A 27,316-nucleotide genomic window follows, 5' to 3' on the forward strand; every position below is an offset into this window, starting at 1 on the left:
TTTCATCATGTAAGTCAGATGCCGGCAGCAAAAGGTAGACTTTCTTTTTTGGTGGTTAGGATTCTGTCATTTCTGCACCTGAGTGTTGCTCTTTCCAGAATTCTGAAAGCATGCTCTACACTTCGTCCCTCTCAGATTTTGGAAGGCAAAATCAGATTCAGATTCTTAAACCTTAGGTTGAGTACTATATCATTTTTAAAAATCTCACATTGGTACCTTTCTTTGCGTTTTGTCAAATCTGTTGTGAAAGTGTTCTTAAAACAAACATGTGCTGGTTCATCATCCAAGACTGCTATAACATGAAATATATGGCAGAATGTGGGTAAAAAAGAACAGGAGACATACAATTCTCCCCCAAGGAGTTCAGTCACAAATTTAATTAATGCATTATTTTTTTAATGTGCATCATCAGTCTGGAAGCACATCCTCTGGAATGATGGCCGAAGCATGAAGGGGCATATGTATATTTAGCATATCTGGCATGTAAATACCATGCAACACTGGTTACAAAAGTGCCATACGAGTTTGTGTTCTCACTTTCAGGCAATATTGTAAATAAGAAGCAGGCAGTAGTAGCTCCAGTAAATGTAAACAATCTTGATTGTCTTAGCGATTGGCTGAAAAAGAAGTAGGAGTGAGTGGACTTGTAGGCTCTAATTTTTACATTGTTTTGTTTCTGAGTGCAATTATATCACAAAAAAACTACATTTGTAAGTTACACTTTCATGATAAAGAGATTGCACTACAGTACTTGTATGGTGAATTGAAAAATACTATTTCTTTTATCATTTTTACAGTGCAAATATTTGTAATTAATAATAATACTATAAAATGAGCACTGTACACTTCATATTCTGTGGTGTAATAGAAATCAATATATTTTAAAATGTAGAAAAACATCCAAAATATTTAATAAATTTCAACTAGTATTCTATTGTTTAACAGTGTGATTAATCATAATTAATTTTTTTTTAGTTAAGTGTGTGAGTTAACTGTGATTAATCGATAGCCCTAATAGCAACAAAAAACTAAGGCCAGGATTGCAAAAGATTAAAATAAAAAAAAATATGAAGTTAAGGAACTTAAGCCTATTTACAGTTTCTAAAGTAAGCACAAAATGTACAAGTTCTAATAAGACAGTCCTACGGAATTTAATAGAAAAATATATACCTGCTATATAATTTCATACAATGGCTGGGAGAATCTATGGAAAGGATTCTCACTCTATTAAATCATACAAGTCTGCAAAAATAACTCTCATAGAACCCTATTGGTTTCTCCCCTATTACATTTCATAGGATTGTTCCATAAGATGGTGGGTTTTGACTAAAATCAGCTGAAATTTGTATTGTGTGTTGGCTTCCATGAGACTGAGGCTCAAAATGAAACTCTGGGGGCTCTGAGCCCAAAGTAGGCCCCAGTTTTTCATTGGCACCTGCACCTCTGCAGATCACCAGTGACATCAGTAGGACTCCATACAGGCACAGTTGATCCCAGTGCAGGACTGTTTAAATCTCTTGAGTTTTGCACATGTATCATGACGTCAATGAAAATAACTGACCAACCTGATTGCCTCCTGTGATGAGATAACTGGCTCTGCGGATATGGTGAAAGCGGTGGATGTATATATCTTGACTTTAGCAAAGCTTTTGATACGGTCTCTCACAGTATTCTTGCTAGCAAGTTAAAAAAGTATGGATTGGATGAATGGACTATAAAGTAGATAGAAAACTGGCTAGATTGTTGGGCTCCACAGGTAGTGATCAATGGCTCAATGTCTAGTTGGCAGCTGGTATCAAGCGGAGTGCCCCAGGGGTCAGTCCTGGGGCTGGATTTGTTCAACATCTTTATTAATGATCTGGATGATGGGATGAATTGCACCCTCAGCAAGTTGGCAGATGACACTAAGCTGGGAGGAGCGGTAGATTCGCTGGAGGGTAGAGCTGGACAAATTAGAGGATTGGGCCAAAAGAAATCTGATGAGGTTCAACAAGGACAAGTGCAGAGTCCTGCACTTAGGAAGGAAGAATCCCATGGACGGCTACAGGATGGGGACTGACTGGTTAGGCACAGTTCTGCAGAAAAGGACCTGGGGATTACAGTGGATGAGAAGCTAGATATGAGTCAGCAGTATGCTCTTGTTGCCAAGAAGATTAATGGCATATTGGGCTGTATTAGTAGAGGCATTGCCAGTAGATCGAGGGAAGTGATTATTCCCCACTATTTGGAACTGGTGAGGCCACACCTGGAGTACTGTGTCCAGTTTTGGTCTCCCCATTACAGAAGGGATGTGAACAAATTGGAGAGAGTCCAGCAGAAGGCAACAAAAATGTTTAGGGGGCTGGGGCACATGACTTACAAGGACAGGCTGAGGGAACTGGGGTTATTTAGTCTGCAGAAGAGAAGAGTAAGGGGGGATTTGATAGCAGCCTTCAACTACCTGAAGGGGGTTTCCAAAGAGGATGGAGCTAGGCTGTTCTCAGTAGTGCAGATGACAGAACAAGAAGCAATGGTTTCAAGTTGCAGTGGGAGAGATCTAGGTTGGATATTAGGAAACACTATTCACTAGAAAGAGTAATGAAGCACTGGAATGGGTTACCTAGGGAGGTGGTGGAATCTCCATCCTTAGAGGTTTTTAAGGCCCAGCTTGACAAAGCCCTGGCTGGGATGATTTAGTTGGTGTTGGTCTTGCTTTGAGCAGGGGATTGGACTAGATGACCTCCTGAGGTCTCTTCCAACCCTAATATTCTCTGATTCTCTGATTCTAACTGAGTCTGTGTTTCAAAGCTTGTGTATGGCTGGGCAATGCTCAATTTGTCATGATTCTTCAGCACAAAAGCCCAACATTTTATATTGAGAGAGAGAGAATTGGCTTATTTGAATTAATAAAACCTATATAATCCAGCACTTTATTTTGTATTACATGAGGTTATTTGAATCATAAACCTTAATCTGATCAAGGCAACGAAACATGATGTGGCTATTACCCAGGATAATGTGGTATAATTCAATCTATTCAGAACAGGCATCTACTGTCACACAAATCTACATTTTGGTTGTTTCTCAATGAACCTGTTGTTTAACAAAAGCAAAAATGTAAGGCCTCAGCTGGTGCTTTCTCAAACAATAGTTAATGATTAGTGGCACAGTCAAAGGAAGTAGAGAGCCCCATTTTAATGGACCAAATTCCGACTTCATGTAAGCTAAGAAACCAATAGCTAGGAAGAGAAATGTGAGAAACCAGTTGCTCAGAAGGGAGCTATAGTGCCTGACTCCCAAAAATCCAGAGTCAACAGAATGTAGGAACTATCTTGGTTTTGTCTTTGATTAACTATGGGAGTTTATTCAGAGGAGGGTTAAGAAATAAAGAATGTAGTCAATGCATTTTTTTACCTGCCCTATGCATGGCCTCTGCACAACTCTGATTACTCTGACTTTGGGCAAGTAATTTGCATTTAAATAAGGATTCATTAGCACCTGCTTTGGATGAAAGGAGTAAAGGCAGGAAGTTTTTGGTTGAGCAAGTTGCTGTTTTACTTTTAGTAGCTGCCTAAAACAAAATTACTTATTTTTCATCTCTATAACTGCTGCCATTCTTCACTTGTAGTTATTCCATCTATTCCCTCACCATGGGGCTCTGTAATACTGGGCCAAGTTCTGCACTGACAGACTCAGTACAACCATCTTGATGTAAAAAAAATCGGACTACATCAAGTGAAGTCAATAAGGAAAGTGGCCTATTAATTTATCCTTTAATCTGGGAGTACAGAATTCTTTTCTTGGTGTCAGTAGCATTAAATTCACAATTTCATTCCTCATATTTATTTTCCACCACATTTGTTAATGACATTCATCCTCTGCAGTTTATTAACACATAGGGAACACTGAAGGAGGGAGGTCATTTTGTGTCTGAAAGGATTGTGTGCAAAGAGTAAAGAAAAAGGATTGGACTCCACATGCATTTGCATGAAACTGAAAAGAGTCAGAGAAAAAAATATGAAACAGAATTTTAGAAATAATTGTAAAATACTAGATTCAGAAATAGGAGAGAAAAGTAAGTAGCTGGTGGTGGTAGGAATGCTGCGAAGATCACACAATTACTTGTGAAATACACTTTAGCTCAGGGGTTGGCAACCTTTCAGCAGTGGTGTACCGAGTCTTCATGTATACACTCTAATTTAAGGCTTCACGTGCTGGTAATACATTAACGTTTTTTAGAAAGTCTTTCTATAAGTCTATAATATATAACAAACCTACTGTTATATGTAAAGTAAACAAGGTTTTCAAAATGTTTCAGAAGCTTTATTTAAAATTAAATTAAAATGCAGATCTTATTAGTTTAGCGTGATCCTTGCCCTTGCTGAGTTTTCCAATGTCTGGTGGCACCTATTTAGATACTTTAAGCTGCACACAGGCTTCTGAGTCATAAGTTGATAACCCGCTGGCAGGAGGTCAGCGACTGAAACCCCAGATCGGCATCAGAGATGAGTGGAGCTGGTAGGGCTGAGCAGGGCCAGAAGCCTGGACCCTGTCTGACAGGGGGCCTGCACTGGAAGCAAGGTGAGTGGGGCTGCAGCGGGGACCCCAGCTGGTAAGGAGGCAGCAGCCGGAACCCCAGAGCGGTAGCGGGCTGAGCGGGTCAGCCCGCCCAGCTCTGGAGTTTTAGGGGTGGGTTGAGCATCTCCGCCAGCCCCCCTCTGGGGCTTCAGCTGCCGGCTCCTGCCAGCTGGGGTCTCATCCCACTGCCAGCCTGGAGTTCCTTCCCCCAGGCCAGCAACGGGTGCTGAGTGGGACCCCGGCTGGCAAGGGGCCATCAGCGGGAACCCCAGAGCGGCGGTGGTCTGAGCAGCTCAGCCCGCCGCTGCTCTGGGGTTTCAGCCGCTGGCTCCAGCCAGCTGGTGTCTCAGCCCGCTGCCAGCCTGGGGGAAACAACCTCAGGCCAGCAGCGGGCACTGAGTGGGATCCACGGTGGGAGTCCAGCAGGCAGGAGCCAGCAGTGGAAACCCCAGAGGTGGGGTTTCACCTACCGGCTCCTGTCAGCTGGGCTCACAGCCTGCTGTCAGCCTGGGGTTCCTTCCCCCAGGCCGGCAGTGGGCGCTGAGTGGGACCGGTGGCAGGACCTCAGCTGGCAAGGGACCAGCAGCGGAAACTCCAGAGCTATGGGGGGCTAAGCGGCTCAGCCCAACCCGCATGCCATCAACAATCAGCTCGCGTGCCACCTTTGGCACGTGTGCCGTAGGTTGCTGACCCCTGCTTTAACTTGTTTCAAACATTTGTATGTTTCTAAATAGTTTTAAGCAACTCTTTGCATTATTACTTTTAGAGATCTCCAACACAGCAGATAAACGTAGTATTGCTTGGAAAACCAACCATTCAACTAGGAGAATAAGTCACTGTAATAACTTGAGAACAGTAGTAGGACAAATATCTAAGGATGTAATGGAGAAATATCAAACCTTAATACAGACCTACCTTGCCTACATATTGATAATCAGAGCCTGTATATTCCTCCAGCAAGAAGAACTGGTTCCACATCCAGCCCCGTTTCTGGCGGTGAAGTGCTTTTCCATCACTCCCGGATACACGTGCCACAAAGCCTTTTGGTTGGTGGTCAGTTGTCCTTCTGAACAGCATTTCTGCATAGCAGGAATGTGGCAGACACATCCAGAGCAGCAGTAGCAGTAAGACTTGTTGTATTATCATAGTTCTTCCCTGCTGTCTGTCCTCCAAGCCAGATGGCTGTGGGGTCAATAGTGTTGTTTTCCTGGATTACCTTTTTATGTCTTTTTAGTTGGCAGTGCTGCCAAGTGATTTCCAGTAGTTCATCTCCCTTCCACACATATTCCACCAAATCCTCAAAGTAAACAGAAAAGACACAGTGTAAGTTGAAAACATTCCATTTGCCCATGACTGACTTCATTATCATACTTGACAGTACATCTGTAAAGCCTTACAGCAAAGAAAGCAACTGGTTATTTCCCACGTGCACCTAACTGATGGTTGATGTGGTGACTATAAAGGTTTTCTGTCAACCTTCACCAAGTGGGAGGGTTGCAAATGGAGCAGGTAGCTGCTTTCAGAACATTACATGAGGAACACAACAAAAGCGCATTGAGCTGATTAACTTTTTTTTCTTAACCTTTCAGTTTAAGAACTTTGAGGGTGTTTTTTTCATGTAGACTAGGGGATTTAATACTAATAGCACTTACATATTAAATACTGTAGCCCTTACTTCAAATGTTTTCCACCTGATTTGATTTACAAGTAATCCAGTGTTTTATTAATCTTGTTATCTGGAGGCCTGAAAAGACTAATGCAAAGCAATTTTAGAAACCACAGAAATGGTGAAACGCTGGTTCCCCAAGGCACTTTAAATGGCAAATGGGAACATCATATGCATCAGAAGAAATAGAACATGACAAGAAGCAAACTTTTTAATACAGAAAGTTCTTAGGATATAGTACTTACAGTATGAACTGAGGTAGCATGCAAACAACTTTAAATGCAAGAAAAAAAATTATGAAATATCTAGGGCCTGATCTGATTTGATGTTGTCATTGTGAATTCAGAATATTTTCACCTACAATATACTTAAATTTGACACTCAATATACAACTATTACTACAGAGAGAAAAAAAGTAAATCCATTTCCAAATTTTTTTTTTTAGGTTTGTGTAGCATTTTATGTTTTTTTTTCCTGACATAATAAGGAAGCATTGACCACCATGGTGAAACAATAGGCAGATTCCATCAATATCTTATGTTGACATCAAACAGAAATAAACTGTTTCCAATCTCGTGCCTATGCTCCTTCTCAGCATATCACTCTTCACGACTGTTGACACCATTAGCTGATTTCCACTTTAAAAGATTCAAATTGGAAATTACCAAACGCTTAAGAGCAAATGTCTGCATGGCTCATTTAGATGTGTTTCAGCAGGCAAATCATCTAAAATACGATTTTTTTAAAAAAGGAATATTAACACTTAAATGTTTTTTGTTAGAATCACATTTCATCTTTAATTTCATTCCAAAGCACCACTGTAACTTGATCAAAGCTATTTTGAAATATATTAAGTATAAATGAAAGATATATAATTATTTATCATAATGGTACATTACGGACTTCAAGTATATACAATTATTATTACAGATTATTTTAATATACATAAATATAGCAGACAAAAATTATTAGCTATAAATAAGAGAAGTCTATCTATATGCAAATAAATATATAAAACAGTGGGGAACTAATGTTTCATCATTTCTGTGGTTTCTAAAACTGCTTTGCATTAGTCTTTCAAACCACTGGCAAACAAGATTAAAACATTGGATTACTTGTAAACTCACTTTGTGCACCCTATTCTTTCAGTTCCTCTTTGCCAAGCCTCCATTACCACCTTTTTCAACTCCTATCTAAAAATATTCATTTTTGCTGTAACTCCCATAAGTACCTTAAGTACCACGCCCAGCAGAACTCAGATATACACATGACTAAAATGAGTAACTACATAAAATTATTACCGTAACTCTTGCCTTCCCTTCTCATTCCCCACATTTATGTTTCTCACCCTTACTTATTGTGTCATGTCTAATTTTTAACACCCAAATTTGGCAGAAGTCTGAACAGAAGTCACTCGGATTTTGTATGAACACAAAGGATGTGACTTTACCATTAATTCAGTGGGAACAAGATTGGGCTGTTTGATCGACATTCCTCAACAATCTTTTCTTTTACTTATTCAGTAAAGGGGCTAGCACATTTCTGAACACTAATAGTGCACTTCTGGGGAATAATAATAATAATCTTTCCACAGTATTTTGTCTTAAATGAAATAAGACCAGCTTTGTATAGCCTACATAATGCAGTCTGCACCCAGAACAGAAGTGTAGAACTTGTTAATTCCTTACTGGTTAATTTGTGAGAGAGAAATGTTGGCATCATATTTTTTTGCAGACCTCACTAGCCTCTGCTAAGGGGGAAATGGTGTCTGTTGCTAGGCAGCAAGAGTATATGAATGCTCCAAAGGCTTTTTTGTCTCAATAGGATATATTTTCTCTACATTTTCTTTCTGATTTTTTTTATCTTCTACAAAGGAAGAATATACAGCCAATGCTTGCAGCTCCTCAATAAATATTTACTGTATTCTTCCATATGCAACAAAAAAAAACCCTGAAATTATACAGAAACATAGTGGGTTTTCCTTTAGTTCCCTGATCTGGACACAACATTGTTTAGCATACCTTAGAAAAATGCATTTGGCTACATTGATCCCTGACAGAAATCTATTGACTTCAGTGGCTTTACATCATGGATGAATACAGCCCTAAGCATTTCAGATTCTTCCAAGTAAAGCTGTGTAAAATTTTCATAAACTTTTCCTTTACTTGGGGTTTTGTTCCTAACCATGTTACTTCAAATTCACCAATCCAAGAAGTTTCTAATGAGGCTAGGTTGGTTCATGGTTTGGGGTGGAAAGCATGTGAAACTTGGCAATTTCACGTGACTTTGGAACATAAGACCAGATGGAATTCAGAAGCTAACTTTTGCTTTGAGAGTTTGGGTTTACTTGGAGCTGAGGTAAACATCACAAAGTATTTGTGTTGTGAGGAAGGACTTGAAGGGTGTCATCCACAAACATGTTCACAGTAATTTACAGGAATTAGAAGTGTTTGTCATCATAAATGTCAAACAATTGCTTGCCCTCATGCTCTGCTCTGGGTTCTAAAAAAAGCCACTGTACTAATCTTTTTCTTCAATTTGCAAAAGTCTGATGATGAGTCTCTTATACCTTAGTGAGTTTCAAATATTTTATTGTTTTACATAATATTTTTTTTTATTTTTAAAGCCATTCATAAAATATGAGCATCTCCCAGCACAATGTATTACTGTGAGGCATTGCTTTACTGGCATGTGTCTGCTTCTACTAGGATGCACAAATTAAAGTTTGCTTTTGACTTTAATGAAAGCAAGATCAGAACCTAGGATTATTCCATTGTAATGATATATTGGCAGACCCACACATCCTTACTTTGTATGAGAAAAGAGTATTTATGGAAGCAAAGGTTGGAAGGATCAGGCTCAATCATAAGCCTATTACATGGGGTAGGTACCTTGTGTTTACTTGTTGCTGAATAGCACTACCACAATTCTGTGTTGCCCATACACCCATACCTATATTCTTTTTATTGACAGTGAGAGAGAGAGACTAAATTTTGCTCATAGCTGATGTTTCTTGAAGTCAGAGGAAGTTGCATATGTACATCTAAGCAATGAACTTGCCCCTTAAACCTATTACTATTTTCCCCAAACATGGAAAGTTATTGGATTACTTATATAAAGGAGATACAGTGTCTTCTTTCTCTTGCTTTTCTCCCCCCATGTATATTCCACTGTTCACACACCACTATTTGATGTAGAAGTGTTGTTAAATTCCTCCTGGGAAATAATGCTTCAGTGTTAGGGATTGTTACTGAATTTCCTTCTTGTTAAATTAGGTCAGTGGAATGAAAGCTCTGATGGAATTTGTTAAAGTTACAAAACTAGCTAATGTACATGAACTTGGCAGGCTAAGCTGCTTAATGGATGTTTACAGTAGGATTCTCCCCCTTAGACTTCTCCTTGAGTTCATCCTGCTGTTTTAAGTGTAATAAATATTAAGTTTGATGGTCACCTACCTGAATGAAATAAATGTACCTTATACAAAACAATAACAACAACAACAACAAAACCCTTCTGCTTAATATACTGCAACTAGTAGTGGCAATGTCACTAAATAAAGGGCAGTGGGGGGAAATGGTATTTTTGGTTTAGAGTTAGATGAGAAGATACAAATAACACTGAGGCATCCCCCCTCGGTACTAAATACTGCAAGTCAGCTGAGATTCTTCATTACCTTATCAGAGCTGATCTAATCATTGGAGAAACCTGAAACTGTTACCAGCTTCTAACTGTTTTCACTCTATTAGTGCCACTGGAAATTTCTGGGAAACATACTCAAATTCTGATGGAATAGTGTCTCCAAAAAGTAATGTACAATTCAGCAGAATTTCAAAAGTTAAAAAAAAAGCTTGATATATTCTCGCTAATATGTCTACATTACAGTCTATGTTGATATAACTTATATCGTTCAGCAGTTTGAATAAACCAACTTCCTGAGTGACATAAGTTATACTGACATAAGCACTCGTGTGCATGGCGCTATGTCAGCAAGAGAGGCAAAAAAGTTTTCCAAATCATAAAGAACCTTTGAATCTTTAAAGAGATGCCCATCATGAAGTAACATTCCTCCCTGGTTTCAATATTTCTGAAATGCCACAAGAGAAGCTTCCTGCACAGTAATTACTGCTCATTCTTAACATTTCAACCAAAACAAGGAGGTACAGAGATTAATGCAGAATTTTTTTAAAGTTCGTTTGTGCGTTCAAATAGATAAGAGAAAAATTAAGTTGGAGGTGAGTTCTAGCTTCCTGAAAGTGGAGTGACATATGACACTGACAAGATGTTGAGTAACAATAATCTATACACAGTTTTGATAATGTTCCTAAGTCCTGTACCACAACATTGTGAATATTCCAAAGGAAGGTATTTTTCTGGTCAGAGAATGCTTATAATGAATTAAGATAAACTATGTGGGATTTTCTATGATGAGAAAGTTTCCATTCTGTTACGGCATATAATGGAACAGATTCTGCTCTCATACCAGTTTTCCTCTGGTGTAATTCCACTGACTTCAATGAAGCCACCACTAATTTACATTGGTGTAAGTGAATTCTAAACTCTTGAGTCTAGTCAGCTAGCCTTTAGCAGAGTGGGCATGGCAGTGTAAATGGATATATAAATGCTTCATCTCTCCATCAGCCTCAGAAAATCCTAAATTCATAGGAACTTGGGGGATTTCAACCTTTTTTGCCACATCTTTAATACAAAGAAAAAAATGAAGACTGGAAAAAGAAAAATTCTTCTGATATGCTAGACCACAACATGGTGAAGTGGCAGCTTGTATAACAGATTCTGAACACATAAAAGTGGCTTTTCCAAAACACAATGGAGTAAATACTCAGAATATAAATTTGCCCTCATTTTTTTAAAAAAATGTCCTTTTGACACAGCTTCAGTTCCCATAATTGAAAAAGAAAAAGTCATTCCAAATGACCAATTCTTGGAGGATTTTAATCTTATCATTCATCTTATTATGCATTAAAGTTCATTTTATTTTGATGCATGTAATTGAGAAGATGTCCCCAAACATGTTCACAAATTAACTCTCTAGATCTGAATCAAGGGGTTAATTGATAAAGTGACAATAAGATGGTCATTTTGCTACCTGAAGCTTACCGGCTCTACATTGTACACTGCACTAGACACATTCATAATTGTTAGTTCATAATACGTATTTGTAAAAGAAACATCTATATCTCTGAACCATCTCCAGTTCAAGTTCCTAAGCGGATAAAGGTGACTAAGGTCTGCCTAGTTAGCTGCTAAACTAGACACAGTCAAACTGAGCGGTTCAGAAAAAACTGCTTCTAATTAGGGATGGTGAACTCATTTCCCCCTATTTCAAAGCTGCACGATATAATATGAATGTTCCTTTCAAGCCCAAACATTATTTTATCCCTGTCCCAGTTAGGAGAAAGAAACTGAAAAACAGAACAGAGAAAAAAAATTCTATGGAGAAAAAAATGCCAAGCAGTATTAATACCTTTGTCAAGAAAGTGTAATATTGTTGTTGAGTGTCAGGTGGAACTGTACTGAAATTCTAACTATTTTTTTAGCAGTGATTCATGATTAAGAATAGGTATGTGTGTTTTATACAACAAAACATTCTAAAATTTCACACCTTTAGAAAAACCCAAACATGTTATGTCTTAAAAATAACAATAAGGTATCTAGTATGTCCTTCACTACCATAACCCATCAATACCCATTATCACCCCCCGCATATACACACAGCTATATCTCTTTCTTCTCAAATTTGCAAAAGTATGTTACACTCATAACCAAACCACACACACACACAAAATCGGTAGGTGATTAAAGGAAATGAAAAGGAATTGAGATTTTATAATCATCCAGTCCCTTTCATCCCCTCTGTATGACCTACCCTGGTTCCCTAAAACACTCCAGTCCATACCTTGTTCCCCATCTCCTACCACCATTTCCATAAAGCCTGTCCCTTTATGTGCACCTCTGTACTCTGTACCTTTTGTGCCATCCCCTCTCAACCTTACATGATTCCTCTATAGCCTCTCAATACATTCCACTCCTTCTATGCCCACTATCTATACTTTCCGAAGTTCTTTGCTAACAAGTTATTCCTCCTGCCACAACCACCTTCTGTTCTCTATCTCCTGACTCATTCAAAGTTCCCCTTACTACATGATTTTGAAAACTTGAATTACCACCAGTGTCCTCCTGCCTCCTCTCATTTTGACACAGGGGAGTTAAGCTCCATCCTGATTCTCCATGGTATGTCCCCATGCATTTCCACCTAAACTATTTTTCTACCGTATTTATCTCCCACACCCACCCACCTCACCTACTTTCATCTATTCCTTTTCTCCTCGGATTCAGTCTAGCAGCTGCTTCAGCAACGAAGCCTGAAGGCAGGAAATTGCTTTGTTTATATTTTGTCTTACCCCGTCCACAAATAAAGTACTTTCTCTTCAATGTCAATCAAAGAAAACAAACGTGAAGTCTGTAGGACAATTCACCGTGGAAAAAAAACTCCAAAGAATAATTCATTTTTTAAAAAGAATAGACAAATATTCAAAAATATCATAACTTTAAAATAGCATTTCTGATTTTTAGCAAATATCCCAGAAAACAAACAAACAAAAACTCTACTCTGAAAAAAGGTGGCATGCAAAGTATCAGGAATATTGAGTTTTTCTTTGGATAAATTAGGGAGAAGATAAAAACTTTGAGTTTATATTAAGAGGTTATAGCTTTAAATTGACTACAGAGCACTCAGTGATACTTCAAACACACATACAAATGCACATTCACACACACTACATGTAAGTCACCAATATAGTGTGTCTAGACTAGAAGGGGACTCCAGGTCCCTCCCGCTCCTACGATTCTGTGAGTCTATGTGCAACAGCTGTTGAGTGATTATGAATTCATTTGTGTTTCACCAGCTGAATTTCACTTGAGAGAACCTTTGATGTAGATTAGAAGAAAAAATATTAGCAAAGTAGGTATAATTTGTGCATCCCCAAGACAGCACAATTGGTTTGCCAAATCTTCAGCCTCTATGGGATACATATATAGTGCATGAGAATTCAGTAAAGGAAATATGCAAATAATTACAGTGAAATATCCAGGCAAGTGGATCTATTGGGATCACTGTATTGCTATAATTTAGAAACATGTACCAGAGAAATAAATGCACATTATCTTGGTAACAATACATTTACTTTTTCCTTATTCTGTTCCAGTCCATCTTTGATGTTCTTTGACTTTTCTGGGAATGGAAAGATCATAAAATTCTTTTGTTACGTTGTCAGGCACTTAGATTGAGAGGTACATCAAGACTTGCAGTGCTAGCGGCTTAACATTCACTCTGTCCTGCAGGTGATTTCCTGGCCAGAAGCATGAATTCTAGTGAATGACGCTGAGCATTTACGAACAAGACATTCTTTTCCTTCAGGGCAGATGGAATTTTCGGGCTCTAGGTCTGTACTTTCTAGTGCTCTCTAGTTCTCCCTGCTAGTCATCTATCAACCCCACCAGAGAAATAGAATAAGCACAGAAGCATGCCAAACATCTAAAAAAGAACCATAATCTCATCAGGAGTTTATATCTGCAGCTCAGGCTGAAACCTTACAGTTTCAGAGAGCAGAGTCAGTTCACTAAAGCATGAAGAATTGGAGCACTGAGAGACTGTGCCTGCTTAGAAGACTGTGTAATTTAATAAAGTGTTCATTGGTGTCTACATACTGGCTCCTCAAACTTGTGTTAGTGCCTGCAGCATGGAGACTCTCATTCCTGCTAATCAGATGAGGGTAGAGAGGGAATACATTCTCCTGTGAAGACAGACAGGCAAATGAAAGGCTCACAGTTTGAAACCTTACTTTAAGAGGGTAAATTGGGGATGACATCACTTCTAGAAAATTTCTTAAAAGGATATATTTGTATCCTTACAATGATTTATTAGCATAACACAGTTATTGAACGTCAGAGTACATACATGCTTAGTATAGTATGCATTGTTATTGATGTTACCACAGGTCCTTTATTAGATCCTTGGTATATTTACAATGTAATCAGTGATTCTCAAAATAAGTGGTTGGCCAATAAGCTTTTTTAACTAATTTGAAGCTTTGGCTTGTATTTCAGTTCCTTTTGGTTTATTCTTTAAACATATATCACTTTCCTATGGCTGTACAATTTGTTCTTGTATTTGTTGTATCATTTTCAACAAACCCTTTTACCTGGCAAATTAAGAGCTCGTCTTTACGGTGCTGTTGAAATGTATTTGTAATTCTTACAATTCTGCAGTGAGGTGCTGACAATCACATTATATTCTTGGCTTTTTTTGCCTCTTGCCTTTTACTGCAGAAGCTACTGCTACACACTAGAAAAATTCTGCTAAATGAGTCAGCCTTGTGGAATCTGTTCTGTAACATTTTTAAGAGTTAACCTAAAAAAGAAATCAGAGTTCAGCATGGATCATATACTCAGTCATTTGTGCCTTAAATATTATATCCGCCATGGTATATTACATCCAGAAAAACCTATTAAAAGACCATTACAATAGCAATGTCAAGCACTCAGGTTATAAAACATAAAAATTAAGATTGTTCATGAAACCTTAATTCATCCCTCTCATGTGTAAATATTATAATTACATGATCTCATGTTATTCCCTCCCCCCCCACCCCCAGAATGCCTGCCTCAATCAGTGTACAACAGGCTGCAATCTGTATCTATTTGCAGTCAGTTTCAGCACCAGCTTCCATCAGAATGTCATGTGGGGCAGTTGTGGTGATGAAAAATTACACACTAACTGTACTGTTTCTGAGACATTAGAGATACTAGTTAGAGCATTTGACCAGTTCCTCTCTCTATCCCAGGTCTGCAGTCACACAGCATTCAAAATGTCAAGGGGGCAGTGCATGTTTTCTGCATGTACCCTGATTTGTACAATACCTCAGTTTAACTGAGAGGGAGTTCCTCAAGAATGACGACTGTGTGTGCATGATGCTTAACATTGACTAAAAACTGTGACTGCTGTACTCAGTGAGCGTCCTCTTCAGACACGGTAGAATTCCCCACTACAACTGGTCTAAAAGTTTTGTTTCATCCTGATCCCAGAAGCTAGACTTCACCTAGTCTCTGCTAAGTGGCTTCTACCATCTGTATATATCTTAGTTATATGGCCCAATACCACAGTGATAATATAGTGTCTGAGAACCTATTAATCTTTAATGTATTTATCTTCTCTTCCACACCTCATCTCTGTGAGTATGAAAGTACTGTCATCCTTAAAACAGATGGGGGAACTGAGACAAAAGAGGCTGTAATTTCCCCAAAGTCACACAGGAAGTCTGTGGTAGAGCAGCAAATTCAACTCTAATTTCCTAAGTGCCTGGTTACTGGCCTACCCAAAATATCTTCTTTCATCTAGTCTCTGCTAGCATCTAGCCACAGTTTGAAAATGCCACAAATTGGTGAGCCGTGATTAAATGTATGTCAGCCAAGTGATACCACTCAACTGCCTAGGAAAAGCCTGACTTTGTGGTTTAGGTGCCAAGAGTTCTATTATCTTTCTCTATAAACAGGCAAGTAATAAGGTAGCACATCACATGCAGCATGCAACTAACACTGCAGAGGAACTAACAAATCAGTGACAGAAAGAATTTCACTACATTCTGTCTACCTTCCTCAGTCTGTGGACCGATACAGTGGCTGGATACATCAAAGTCAGATTCTAAATCACACAGTAATTGCAATTAAGGCTGCCAGTATAAAAAGGCACTACAGGGAGGTAGACATGTCAAAACAGTGGTGCACCTGGGTCGTTATGAGACAAAACATATGGAGTTATTAATAATAATTACTATTTACATTCACACATAGGCCAGGATTCTTGGCAGGATTTAGGCCTAAGCTTTTACAACATGTAAAACAGAAGATGCCATTTGCATTTCATACAGTTTGAGTAACTACAACAGCTAACTAGCTATGCTTATTCACAAATTCTTACTAACTTGTGAAGTAATTTTCCTTTTACTTCTTTCATGTTTTATGCTTATAAATTTATAGTAGAGACATAATAGATCAAACTATATTGTTTGATACAGTATCATAAGTTATAGTGTTACTAAATAAAGAATGCAAAAGATGTCCATTAAGATATATAAAATATATAAGGAAATCAAAGCAATTTAAGGGGATTCCATAACAGATCTCTTCAATGTCTGAGTAAGTTTGTTTGCCTAGGCAAGCTGAACACAACCAATCCGAACAAAGTGTTGCTAATAGTTCATACCAAGCTGTTTATTTTAAATAGAAATGTGATCAGTAAGAGTTTATATACAGACGCTCCCCGACTTATGCAAGCGTTCCATTCCAGAATGCCTTGCGTAACTCAAATTTTGCATAAGTTTAAAATGTATACCTGACAATTACACAAAAAAACCCTCCTATTTCTAGCTTATGGAACTTTTTCCATAAGTACGGATTTGTGTAAGACGGGTTTGTGTAACCCTGGGGGTATCAGTATGTGTATATATATATAAAATAAAAAACAGGTAACTGCTGACACATTGGTCATCTCCATTTTTCTGTATGTATGCGAGACATGGACCCTTACTGCAGAACTTGAACGGAAAATACAAGTCATAGAGATGAGATACTTCTGTAAAATCCTGGGCATCTTCTACTTTGACCACATCACTAATGAAGAGGTCCGCAATATCATCACTTCATATGAAGACCTCCTGACAACCGTGAAGAAGCGCAAGCTGAAGTGGTACGTACATGTAGCAAGATCATCTGGCCTATCCAAGATCATCCTCCAAGGGACAATACAGGGGAAGAGAAGAAGAGGTAGACGGAAGAGATGGACTGACAAAATAAAAGAGTGGACAGGAATAGTCTTCGCGGAGACTCAAGCACTGACACACAATCATCACGGGGTGAAGAAAATTGGTTGATTGTTCATCAGTGATGGTGCCCCAATGACCAGTGTGGTTATGGGAGTGATGATGATAACAAAGGTATATATATAAAGTATTTACTTTGTATTAAAGAAGCTGAAACAGTTCAAATAGTGTGTTTCAATGTAAAGTGTAACTCTTTAAATTGAACCATCTGAAATGTTTTAAGGCCTAAATTATCATAAAGCCTGATTAACTGTGATTGGCAGTTGCATGGATTATTTTGCATATGAAATGATACTAGTAACCTTATCACTGAAGTATAGGTGATAATCAAGTACTAGCAAGGAGGTGTATAGAGCTGCTTTGTCTTATTTCAGTAATTTTACTCTACTGGAATATAGATGGAACAAATAAAGAGTCAAGTGATTCTATACTGCTGTATGATGAACTACTAAATGAGGACAGAAGCATTATGGAATGTGAAGAGACTTCATGCAAAGTCTCTGTTCTAACTTCAAAATAGACATTTCTGTAGACAGCTAAGAGTAGGGGTGAAAAGAGCTTGGAGTCATGCAAAATTGGCCACAGGACCATTTTGCAAAAGATCATGTGGAAAGTAACTTGGGAAATTGGTTACACATTGGAGCTAAGCTAGCAGATATTCAATGTCTGGCACTACATATCATATACAAACTGAGATGCCACAAGATTTTTTGCACAAAGATAGCAGAAGACATAAAAGAGTATTTGTTTTCTCACCAAATGATAAAGAATACCCAACTTTTATCCTGGTTGGACATTTCAAATCTTCACCAGAAGCACGAGTCCCTTTTTGATTCAACCACATCAGCTCTGGCAAGAGGAGAAACTGGGCTGTGCCACCCAACAGAAAACATATAGTGATATGTAATTTTCAACACATTGCTTCCTGAAGCCTAAACACCTGGACAAGAGACTGAGAGTGGAACTGTCATCAGCTGGCCAGCGAGAGCATCCTCTGTTTGTCAACAACCAAAGTCTTGCTATGACATGCAGTCTATTAATTCAATTTTTTAAAATTCTATCTAGGGAAACTTCTATGGAATACAGATAAAAACCACTACCTTGAGCGAATCAATTCTTTATCTCAGGCAATCAGCCATTGCAACTGTGAAACTCATTTGGAAAATCCACCTTCATGCCAGTTCCAACTGATAAAAATACCTTCATTGTTTACCCTAGTGTTGACTTGGTTATGAGCTAGGCATGCTTCTTAGAAAATACATACCTGAATAAAAAAACTCTGAGTGACTAAAATGTATGATCATGTGTATTTCATTAACATGTTTAATCATAGTTATCTAGAAGTTATAAGTAGACAACATCTTTGAGGCTAGAGAAACTCATTACACTAATTAAGCCTACTACTCTTTGTAATAGAAAACTATGCCCCCCTACAGCAAAAGTTCACTGCGAGAAACCCTAAACCCTGAGCATTGCAAAGATTTCATCTTAAAACTCACATGGATTTTGTGATCAAGAGAATTTCTGGAATCTGTGACAAAAAGAGGAAAAAGCTTTGAACTGGCTTGTAAGCTAAAGATTTTACCATGCACCTTTGGATAAAGAGCTTACAGTACTGGAGAAACTCTGGAGAAATTAGAATAATGTCAAAATTATTACCTGCATATTTTGTTTTGCATTTGATGTGCAATAGTCTTACATGTATGAGTGGCAAAGCTTGGCTATGAATATAACATCAGCAAGGGCATTTTGATGAATTTACATTTTTCAATAATTAAATATCTTGTCTAAATTATAAATTCTTCTTTAGTTGTACTGACACAAGCAGTCCCATAATTCCACTGACATAGAAATCTGACTGGAAGTAAATAAAGATCTATATTTACAGCTCCATATTGCCATGTTGGCACAAAAGTCACCTGACTATACTAGTATAAAACCAGAATAAAAATTTGTGACAAGATTGTGATAAGACTTTGAATTAATTCAAACTGATTTATTATCTCTTGAAAATTATAAGATCCCATCTTGAGTTTTATTTTTGATATTGTGGACACTAACATCTTGATTTTGCTTTCTGAAAATTTCTCATTCGCTTTCAAAAGTATTTTGGTTAATAAAACTCAAACTCATAATAATTCTCCAATCTGTATACTTTACATAAGGAACATAGAGCAAAAGAACAGTGAGAAACCTAGTAGAAATAATTTGCTAATTAAATTACTTAACCATTGTGAGTTTCATAACCTATCTGGTAGAATGACCCTTGGAGCAGTTTGCAGACTTTGGGATTCTTGTGTGGTGCGATGGAGCAGAATGATTCTGCACAAGACAGAGTTCTTCAGAGGGTAGAAAGTTATTTTTAAGATAAGTCTGTTGTGTCTGCCTAACTGTTTAATGGGCAGCACAACAGTGAGTGGTGGACAGAGCTTCACTTGTAGTTGTGGCTCTAATCTGTTTGTCATCTAGCACTGTACTGTGAGGGGGTATCAAACACAACAGGAGCTTTGGGGTAGATCTACACAGCCCATGGCAGCAAGCCTCCCAGCCAGGGTCAATAGACTCAGGCTCATGCTATAATGTTAAAAATAGTAGTATAGGCAGTGCTTTGAAGTTGTGACTGAGGCTGCAGGTCAGGCAGTGAAGCCTAGGGACAGGGATGGCCATCTTGAAATATCTAGGTTCTGATTTTCTTAAAGTGCTGAGCATAAGTGATTCCTATGTACTTCAACAGGAACTCTGGGTGCTCAATATCTCTGAAATTCAGAGCTTGTGTATATCTGTGTGTCTGAGTTTTGGCAACCAAAAATTGAGGCATCTTAAATTTTTTGACATGCACATTTTGGCCATATGCAGAATTCTCTCTTTTTTTCATTTTAGTGACTTGAAGTGTAGCACCATAGCAAACTGTTTTCCCAACATAGTGTATTATGAGAACACCCCACTGGCAGAATATTTCTTTTCTTTTGATGCCACTATTTAAGTGTCCTTCGCTTGCTTTGCCAGAACTATGTGGCGTATTGTCTGCACAGTATGCACATTGCTCTGGAATAAATTGCAGCTCCTTTTCTTTCTTGCTATTCTGTAGCACAGACAACAGATTTTGAGGTCTCACTGTCATTTGCAGATAATCCAAGAAGTTTCACATACAATTTCTGTATTGGAGATATGTCAGACAATAAAAGTAATTTTTCTACTCTTACTGGAAGCATCTGGTGCATTAGAAAATGGATGACAGAATTGCGAGTTATAGGCTAGGATTTCCTTGGAGATAGAAGTTATCATTTATTTTCTAGTTGCTGCTTTTATTTGACCACAGCTGTAACTGGCAACCGTGTTTTCAGTTAAGGAACACAGTGAATTTGCAGGCAATATTCCATAGCTGGTGCTGAACTGAATGTTACTTAAAGTTAGCTTTTGCTGAGGCTTGTTCAGCCTTTTTATCTTTCTGACAATGACAAAAAGAGGAGGAGCTTTCTCTTTTATTTTATTTGTTCTCCATTATTTTTCATTCAATGCTGATATTTTCCTACCTTTGTAATATATATTATTCGCACTATTCATGACCCTAGGACAGTGCTTCTAAAAGTTGGGCAGCCGCTTATTCAGGGAAAGCCCCTGGCAGTCCAGGTCGGTTTGTTTACCTGCCACGTCCGCAGGTTCGGCTGATCACAGCTCCCACTGGCTGCGCTTCGCCGCTCCAGGCCAATGGGAGTGGCAGGAAGTGGTGTGGGCCGAGGGATGTGCTGGCTGCCCTTCCCACAGCCCCCATTGGCCTGGAACGGCGAACCACGGCCAATGGGAGCCTCGATCAACCGAACCTGCGGACGCAGCCCAGACCACCAGGGGCTTTCCCTGAACAAGTGGCGGATGGCTTCGAGAAGCACTGCCCTAGAGGATACTACATTATACATTATCCATTTTGCTGAATAACCATCCTTGTGGCTGCAAAGTTGTGAAAGAAATGTATCCAGTCAGCTTTTAATTTTTTCAGTCTTTTAGCCTTCTATCAAGGAAGGCTTACTCAATAACTGTTTATTACTGTCTTAAGAGCAGTGGCACCGTTTTCCTTATTCCAAGTACCTTTCACCAACTCTAAGATGATCACATACTTTTAGGCTAAATGTTTTATTTTGGCAGTCCCACAAATAACTCATGAAAAGAGATCAGGCTAATTTAATTTCACAATGCATCTTCTTCTTCAATGCTTAGCCCAACGGTCGGCCATAGTGATCATTTGCCATTTGGTCCATTCATGTACTGATGCAAGGGCTTGTCGGGCCAAGAGTCCAACATCTGAACAGACTTGATGAACCTTTAATAGAGGGTCTGCCTCTGGGCCCCTGCCACCCTTTGGTTGGTGGGAATTTTATTCCAGATAAAATTCCACCTTCAGGGAGCACTGTGTAAGTATGTTAAGTTAAGGTACGTATAATAAAAATGTTACCACCAGAAATTTTGAAATTCTTTTACTCTTCTGCAGTTATAAGTTTCATTGCATTCCTTATTTTTACGTTAATGTCAATACAAATTTTATCAATGTGGTATTGTCTTCAGTGTACGTGTTCTTGCCAAGCACCCCTAAAATCCTCTCACAATATAGAACTCTTTGAGTTCTTAAACGCTATAGTCTAAATTGAATAAAAACCTATAAATCTTCTGGTTGAATGTGGTCAGTGGTGAGCCCTAAAAACTAACCCATCAAATTCAGGTCAATAACCGACCCTGCCACCAGACTTCTGGGCTGTGGTGCTCCTGCCTCTTTCCCTCCCTATTGGGAGTGGGCTTCTGTGGGAAGTTTTTGCTTATTACACCATTGCAGGTACCTGGACAGCTGAGAAGGCAGTATGTGCTACTCAGCTTCCCAGGTCCCTTGGATTCCCCAGGGCGGTTACTGATGAACCCAGGAAGCTGAGTAGCAGATACCACCTCCTCAGCCACCCAGGAACCTGCATGGTGCATATAAAAGCTCAGCATTCTCTGCCTGGCTGCTCCTCTCCAGCACCCTCCATCCCCGTCTCTGGAGGTCCCCGCCAGCACTCACCAGTTCCTCCCCTCCTCCCCACTCAGCCTCCTTCCCGCTCGGCCCCCCGCCGCTGCTTGCTGGTCCCTCCTCCCTCACTTCCGCCCCCTTGGTCCCCCGCTGCTGCTCAGAGGTCCCTGCTCTGGTAGGAGGAGGGATGCATCAAGTGGCGACAGGGAGCCAAGCGGGGAGAGGAGAGGAGGGACCTTACATGGCGTGGGGTGGCCAAGTGGGGAGGGGGGAAGGAGAGTAGGAAGGCACACGGCAAGCAGGGAGGGGGTCAAGAGGGGAAGGGCAAGAGAGGAGGGACCAGCAAGCAGTGGGGGGGGCTGAGCGGGGAGGAAGGACCAGTGAGTGGGGGGGAGGGGGAAGAGGGACCAGTGAGTGGGGAAGAGGCTGAATAGGGAAGGGAGCAAGGTGGATGCAGAGTGTGGGTGGGGCCATGGGCAAAAGAGGCACTGCAGGGAGCTAGTCTCCCTGAGGGGAAGCTTTACCCACTGCCCATGTCACCCACCTTGTCTCTCTGAAAGAGTCAATATCATTTGACACCCCAACAGAGCTGTCAACACTTAGAACTGGCTGAAGAACTGGATACATTTTTTGTGACATTTTAATCCTGTTTTTCTTGGAAACATCAACATTCAGAAAATTTTGACAAGCTCCGGTTAACACTTCTCTCTCAAATAAGGAAATCCACTGTCTCCTCGAAACATGCTGTAACTGGGCCAGTAACTAAGGAATTATCGTTTGACACAACCCACTTCTGTGTCTATATATCTACAGGGCAGTATCTAACTTCTCATTCCTGAGCAATTTAAAGCAAGCACAATCTCGTCCATGCTGTTCCATGCATAATTTGTTGCATCCATTAGGTCAGTGCGTGTGCTGGACCTAAGTGGGGGTTGCAGGGGAGAACAGAGCTTAGCATTCAAGTCATTTTTGTCCCCTTTTTTGGTAACTTGCTTTACAGGAGGAACATTACTAAGCATCCCCATAAGCATGAGAATGGCTGTTGTGGGAGGACTTTGTGTAAATGCACAGGAGGAAGGTTACTGGAGGCTCCTCCCTTTACGTATGCAGTCCCAAAAAGACAATCAGAATCCAGCCCCAAAGGCAGAAGGGTGATATGGGAGTAAACATTACTAACAGGAGAACTTAAGAAACCATAAATTAAACTAGGCAGCCTCCTGTTAGGTGCTTTTCCTGCTACATCCCTCTGCCTCCTTGTATGCCAATTTATACCCATAGCCCCTCACACTGACTTGTTAGTAAATTAGCAGTGGATTGATGAATTAACCATAGATGGATATGCATGGTTCCATATTTTTTAAATATATTGGCTTCTAGAGGATATAATGATAATAGCCCTCCTTCCATTACCTATTGTTCTTTTCCTTCTCTCTATTATTTCTTTGCCCACATGATAGTATACTTTTGAAAAGGGGTTTAGGAATTGAATGGCACTGAAATCATTAAACTTTTGTTACAGCATATGGGTCTAGAATCTGATCTCCGTTACAACAATCGAAATCTGGAGTAAGTCCACTGGCTGAAATGGAGCTATTTCAGATTTTCAGTGGTGTAATTCAGAGCACAAGCTGATATATAGCATCAATACACACACACTCCCTTTTTCTCTAGGCTGATGCTATACACACACACACACACATAGCATGTGCCATTATCAAATTGCTGTACAAAACATTAGACATTCCACACAAAAGCCCCAAGGCAGATGATTACTATCATATTTATGAAATTATTAGGGCTGTCAAGCAATTAAAACAATTAATCACGATTAATTGTGTGATTAAAAAATTAATCGTGATTAACTGTGTGATTAATTGCACTGTTAAACAATAGAACACCATTTATTTAAATATTTTTGGATGTTTTCTGCATTTTCAAATATATTGGTTACAATTACAACACAGAACACAAACTGTACCATGCTCACTTTATATTTATTTTTATTATAAATATTTGTGCTATAAAATAGTATTTTTCAATTCACCTCATGCAAGTACTATAATACAATCTCTTTGATGAAAGTTGAACTTACAAATGTAGAATTATGTACAAAAAATAACTGCATTCAAAAATAAAACAATTTAAAACTATAGAGCCTGCAAGTCCACTCAGTCCTACTTCTTGTTCAGTCAGTCATTCAGATAAACAAGTTTGTTTACATTTGGAGGAGATAATGCTGCCCGTTTCTTGGTTACAATGTCACCTGAAAGTGAGAGTAGGTGTTCACATGGCACTGTGTCACAGCGTCACAAGATATTTGCATGCCAGATATGTTGAAGATTCATATATGATTCTTCATGTGTCAACTCCCATTCCAAAGGACATGTGTCCATGCTAATGAGGTTTTGGCCTGATAACTGTCCAAAGCAGTGCAGATGGAGGGATGCATGTTCACTTTCATCATCTGAGTCAGATGCCACCAGCAGAAGGTTGATTTTGTTTTTTGGTGGTTCAAGTTCTGTAGTTTCCACATCCTAGTGCTGCTCTTTTAAGATTTCTGGAAGCATGCTCCACACCTCATCTCTCTCAGTTTTTGAAAGGCACTTCAGATTGTTAAACCTTGGGTTGAGTGCTGTAGATATCTTTAGAAATCTCACAATCTTCTTTGTATTTTGTCAAATCTGCTGTGAAAGTGTTCTTAAAATGATCATCATCTGAGACTGCTATAACATGAAATATCTGGCAGAATGCGGGTAAAACAGAGCAGGAGACATATTACTCTCCCCCAAGGAATTCAGTCACAAATGTAATTAACACATTTTTTTTTAAAGAGCGTCAGCATGGAAGAATGTCCTCTGGAATGTTGGCCAAAGCATGAAGGGGCATACGAATGTTTAGCATATCTGGCATGTAAATACCTTGCAATGCTGGCTACAAAAGTGCCATGCAAACGCCTGTTCTCACTTTCTAGTGACATTGTAAATAAGAAGCCAGCAACATTATCTCCTCTAAATGTAAACAAACTTGTTTGTCTTGTGATTGGCTGAACAAGAAGGAGGACTGAGTGGATTTGTAGGCTCTAAAATTTTACATTGTGTTGTTTTTGAGTGCAGTTACATAACAAAAAAAAATCTATATTGCTAAGTTGCAGTTTCACAATAAAGAGATTGCACTACAGTACTTGTATGAGGTGAACTGAAAAATACTATTTCTTTCATCATATTTACAGTGAAAATTATAGTATTTTTATTACAAATAAGTGAGCACTGTACACTTTGTAGTCTACATTGTAATTGAAATCAATATATTTGAAAATGTAGAAAAACATCCAAAAATATTTAACAAATTTCAATTGGTATTCTATTGTTTAACAGTGCAATTAAAATTGTGATTAACTGCTATTAATTTTTTTAATCACAATTAATTTTTGAGTTAATCGCATGAGTTAAGGATGATTAATTGATAGCCCTAGAAATTATATACCAAAGAACCCAGCAACTGCAAGTTGTTTCCTTGCCTCTGAACTTTTCCACTTGCAAACTCTTGACACATCCCTGGAAATAACTACTTGAGAAGAATGACAGTATGACTAAACAATAATGAACCAAACAGCATGTTCAGAACACAGAGGAGGGTCGCCTGAAATGTGAGCAGATAGAGAAGGGGGGAATTAATGCCAGGAGACTACTGTTCTTTAGGAATCTGTCTACACATGACACAAGTTACTGCATCTACAAGGGAATTCACAAGACACTGCTGACAGGTAAGAAAGTCACCAACTTGGCTGTTGTCATCAGAAAGAAACAGAGGCCAGCACTGATGGGAAGAAAGGGCACTAGAAAACCACTAATCACAATGAGTCATTCATAAAAGAACACTCTTGTCCAAATATATCAACTATACTTGTATCCTTCTACTTCTGTGATTGGAAAATAATCTCTCTACCAGGGCCGGATTTATGGATGGGCAACGTTTCTAATACCCTGGGAGTCATGGGCGGGGGAGGAGGGTTATCATGATCAAGAGACTGCAGAAGGGCTGTGCCCACCCAGGAGGAGTGTGGAGAGGACAAAGGAGGCTGTGGGACAGGAGCTAGGTGCCCACAGACATCCCCTCTCCGCCCTCCAGGTGGAATGACATCTGCAACACCGCCTCTGCTCCACCGGCTGCTGCTTTGCCTGCTGAGTGGATGCCCGCTGCTTGGGGAGCAGTACTTAAAGGATGTCAAAGAAAGCTTGCCCAGCCCTGCTCTGTACTCAGATACTCTTCCCACCATATTCCCTGAACTTCTGCTTTTCCAATTACTGTTTCCCCAAAAGATTACTGTTTCTTTGCAGCACATTGCTATGCTCTGACACTAACCTAAACATTCAACTGTGACACAGATTACGCTGGTTTTGCTTATAGTAGGAGTGCCCTTGATCAGCTTCTTCTCATCCCCTTTGTGTGTCTTTTTAGTAATGCCCTCTCACTCTCTCTCTCTCTCTCAAAGAGCTCTCTCATACAGTTTGAGAACAGAAAAGGGTAATTTCCATACAAATAGGAATGGAGCATTGCATAAGCAGACAGAAACAGCCTGATATGATCACACAGCATGAACAGAGAACTAAAAATGTCAAATATCCAAAGGAGAACTCACTACAGTTTCTGAACAATCCCATTGCCCTACTATATTCATAAAACCTATCTGCTAAATAATTACCAGCAATTAAGTTTTGTAAAAGTTACTGGGGCAAATTTTCTGCTATTGTGAACACATTCAGGTCCCTGGACTTCAAAAATTTACACATTTCTACCAGCAGAGAATCTGGCCCTTCATCTGTTTGCAAATGATTTAAAATAGGACAAAAAGGGCCCAATCCAGCAAATAAGTTGCGTGCAGCTCTACAGATGATTAGGGCAAGGGTCCTTACACTTTTTCCACAATGTGACTCAACTCTTAACAGAGTGTCTTGTGGACCAACCCCGATGCCCATTTGTGAGCTTGTGATCACCGTGCCCAATCATAACAAAACAACAACCCTATGCCAACGATATCAATTATTTATATTGAAAATTAATTAGGAAATTAATTAGAAAAGAAAAAAAAATAATTAGAAAATATATACTGTTGTGGGTTGGGCAAAACATCATTGAAGCTCATGGGTGTAATTACTGCCCATTATATAAGATGGCTGTAAGAAACAATTAAGCTCCCTTTTGATG

General features: G+C 39.2%; 1 protein-coding gene across 2 annotated transcripts in view; it reads right to left on the minus strand.

Annotated features, from left to right (window-relative positions):
- The window catches only part of LOC127043534 (cadherin-10), a 163,161-nt gene that overhangs the window by 108,076 nt on the left and 27,769 nt on the right, over positions 1 to 27,316 (minus strand). For both annotated transcript variants that reach the window (XM_050937425.1, XM_050937424.1), the window contains exon 2: positions 5,473 to 5,854. In XM_050937425.1, coding sequence (XP_050793382.1) covers positions 5,473 to 5,703 — 231 coding nt within the window. In that variant the 5' untranslated portion in view covers positions 5,704 to 5,854. The remainder of the gene's footprint in view (positions 1 to 5,472; positions 5,855 to 27,316) is intronic.

This window comes from Gopherus flavomarginatus, chromosome 2 (genome assembly GCF_025201925.1).
Source record: "Gopherus flavomarginatus isolate rGopFla2 chromosome 2, rGopFla2.mat.asm, whole genome shotgun sequence".
Classification (NCBI taxonomy): Eukaryota; Metazoa; Chordata; order Testudines; family Testudinidae; genus Gopherus; species Gopherus flavomarginatus.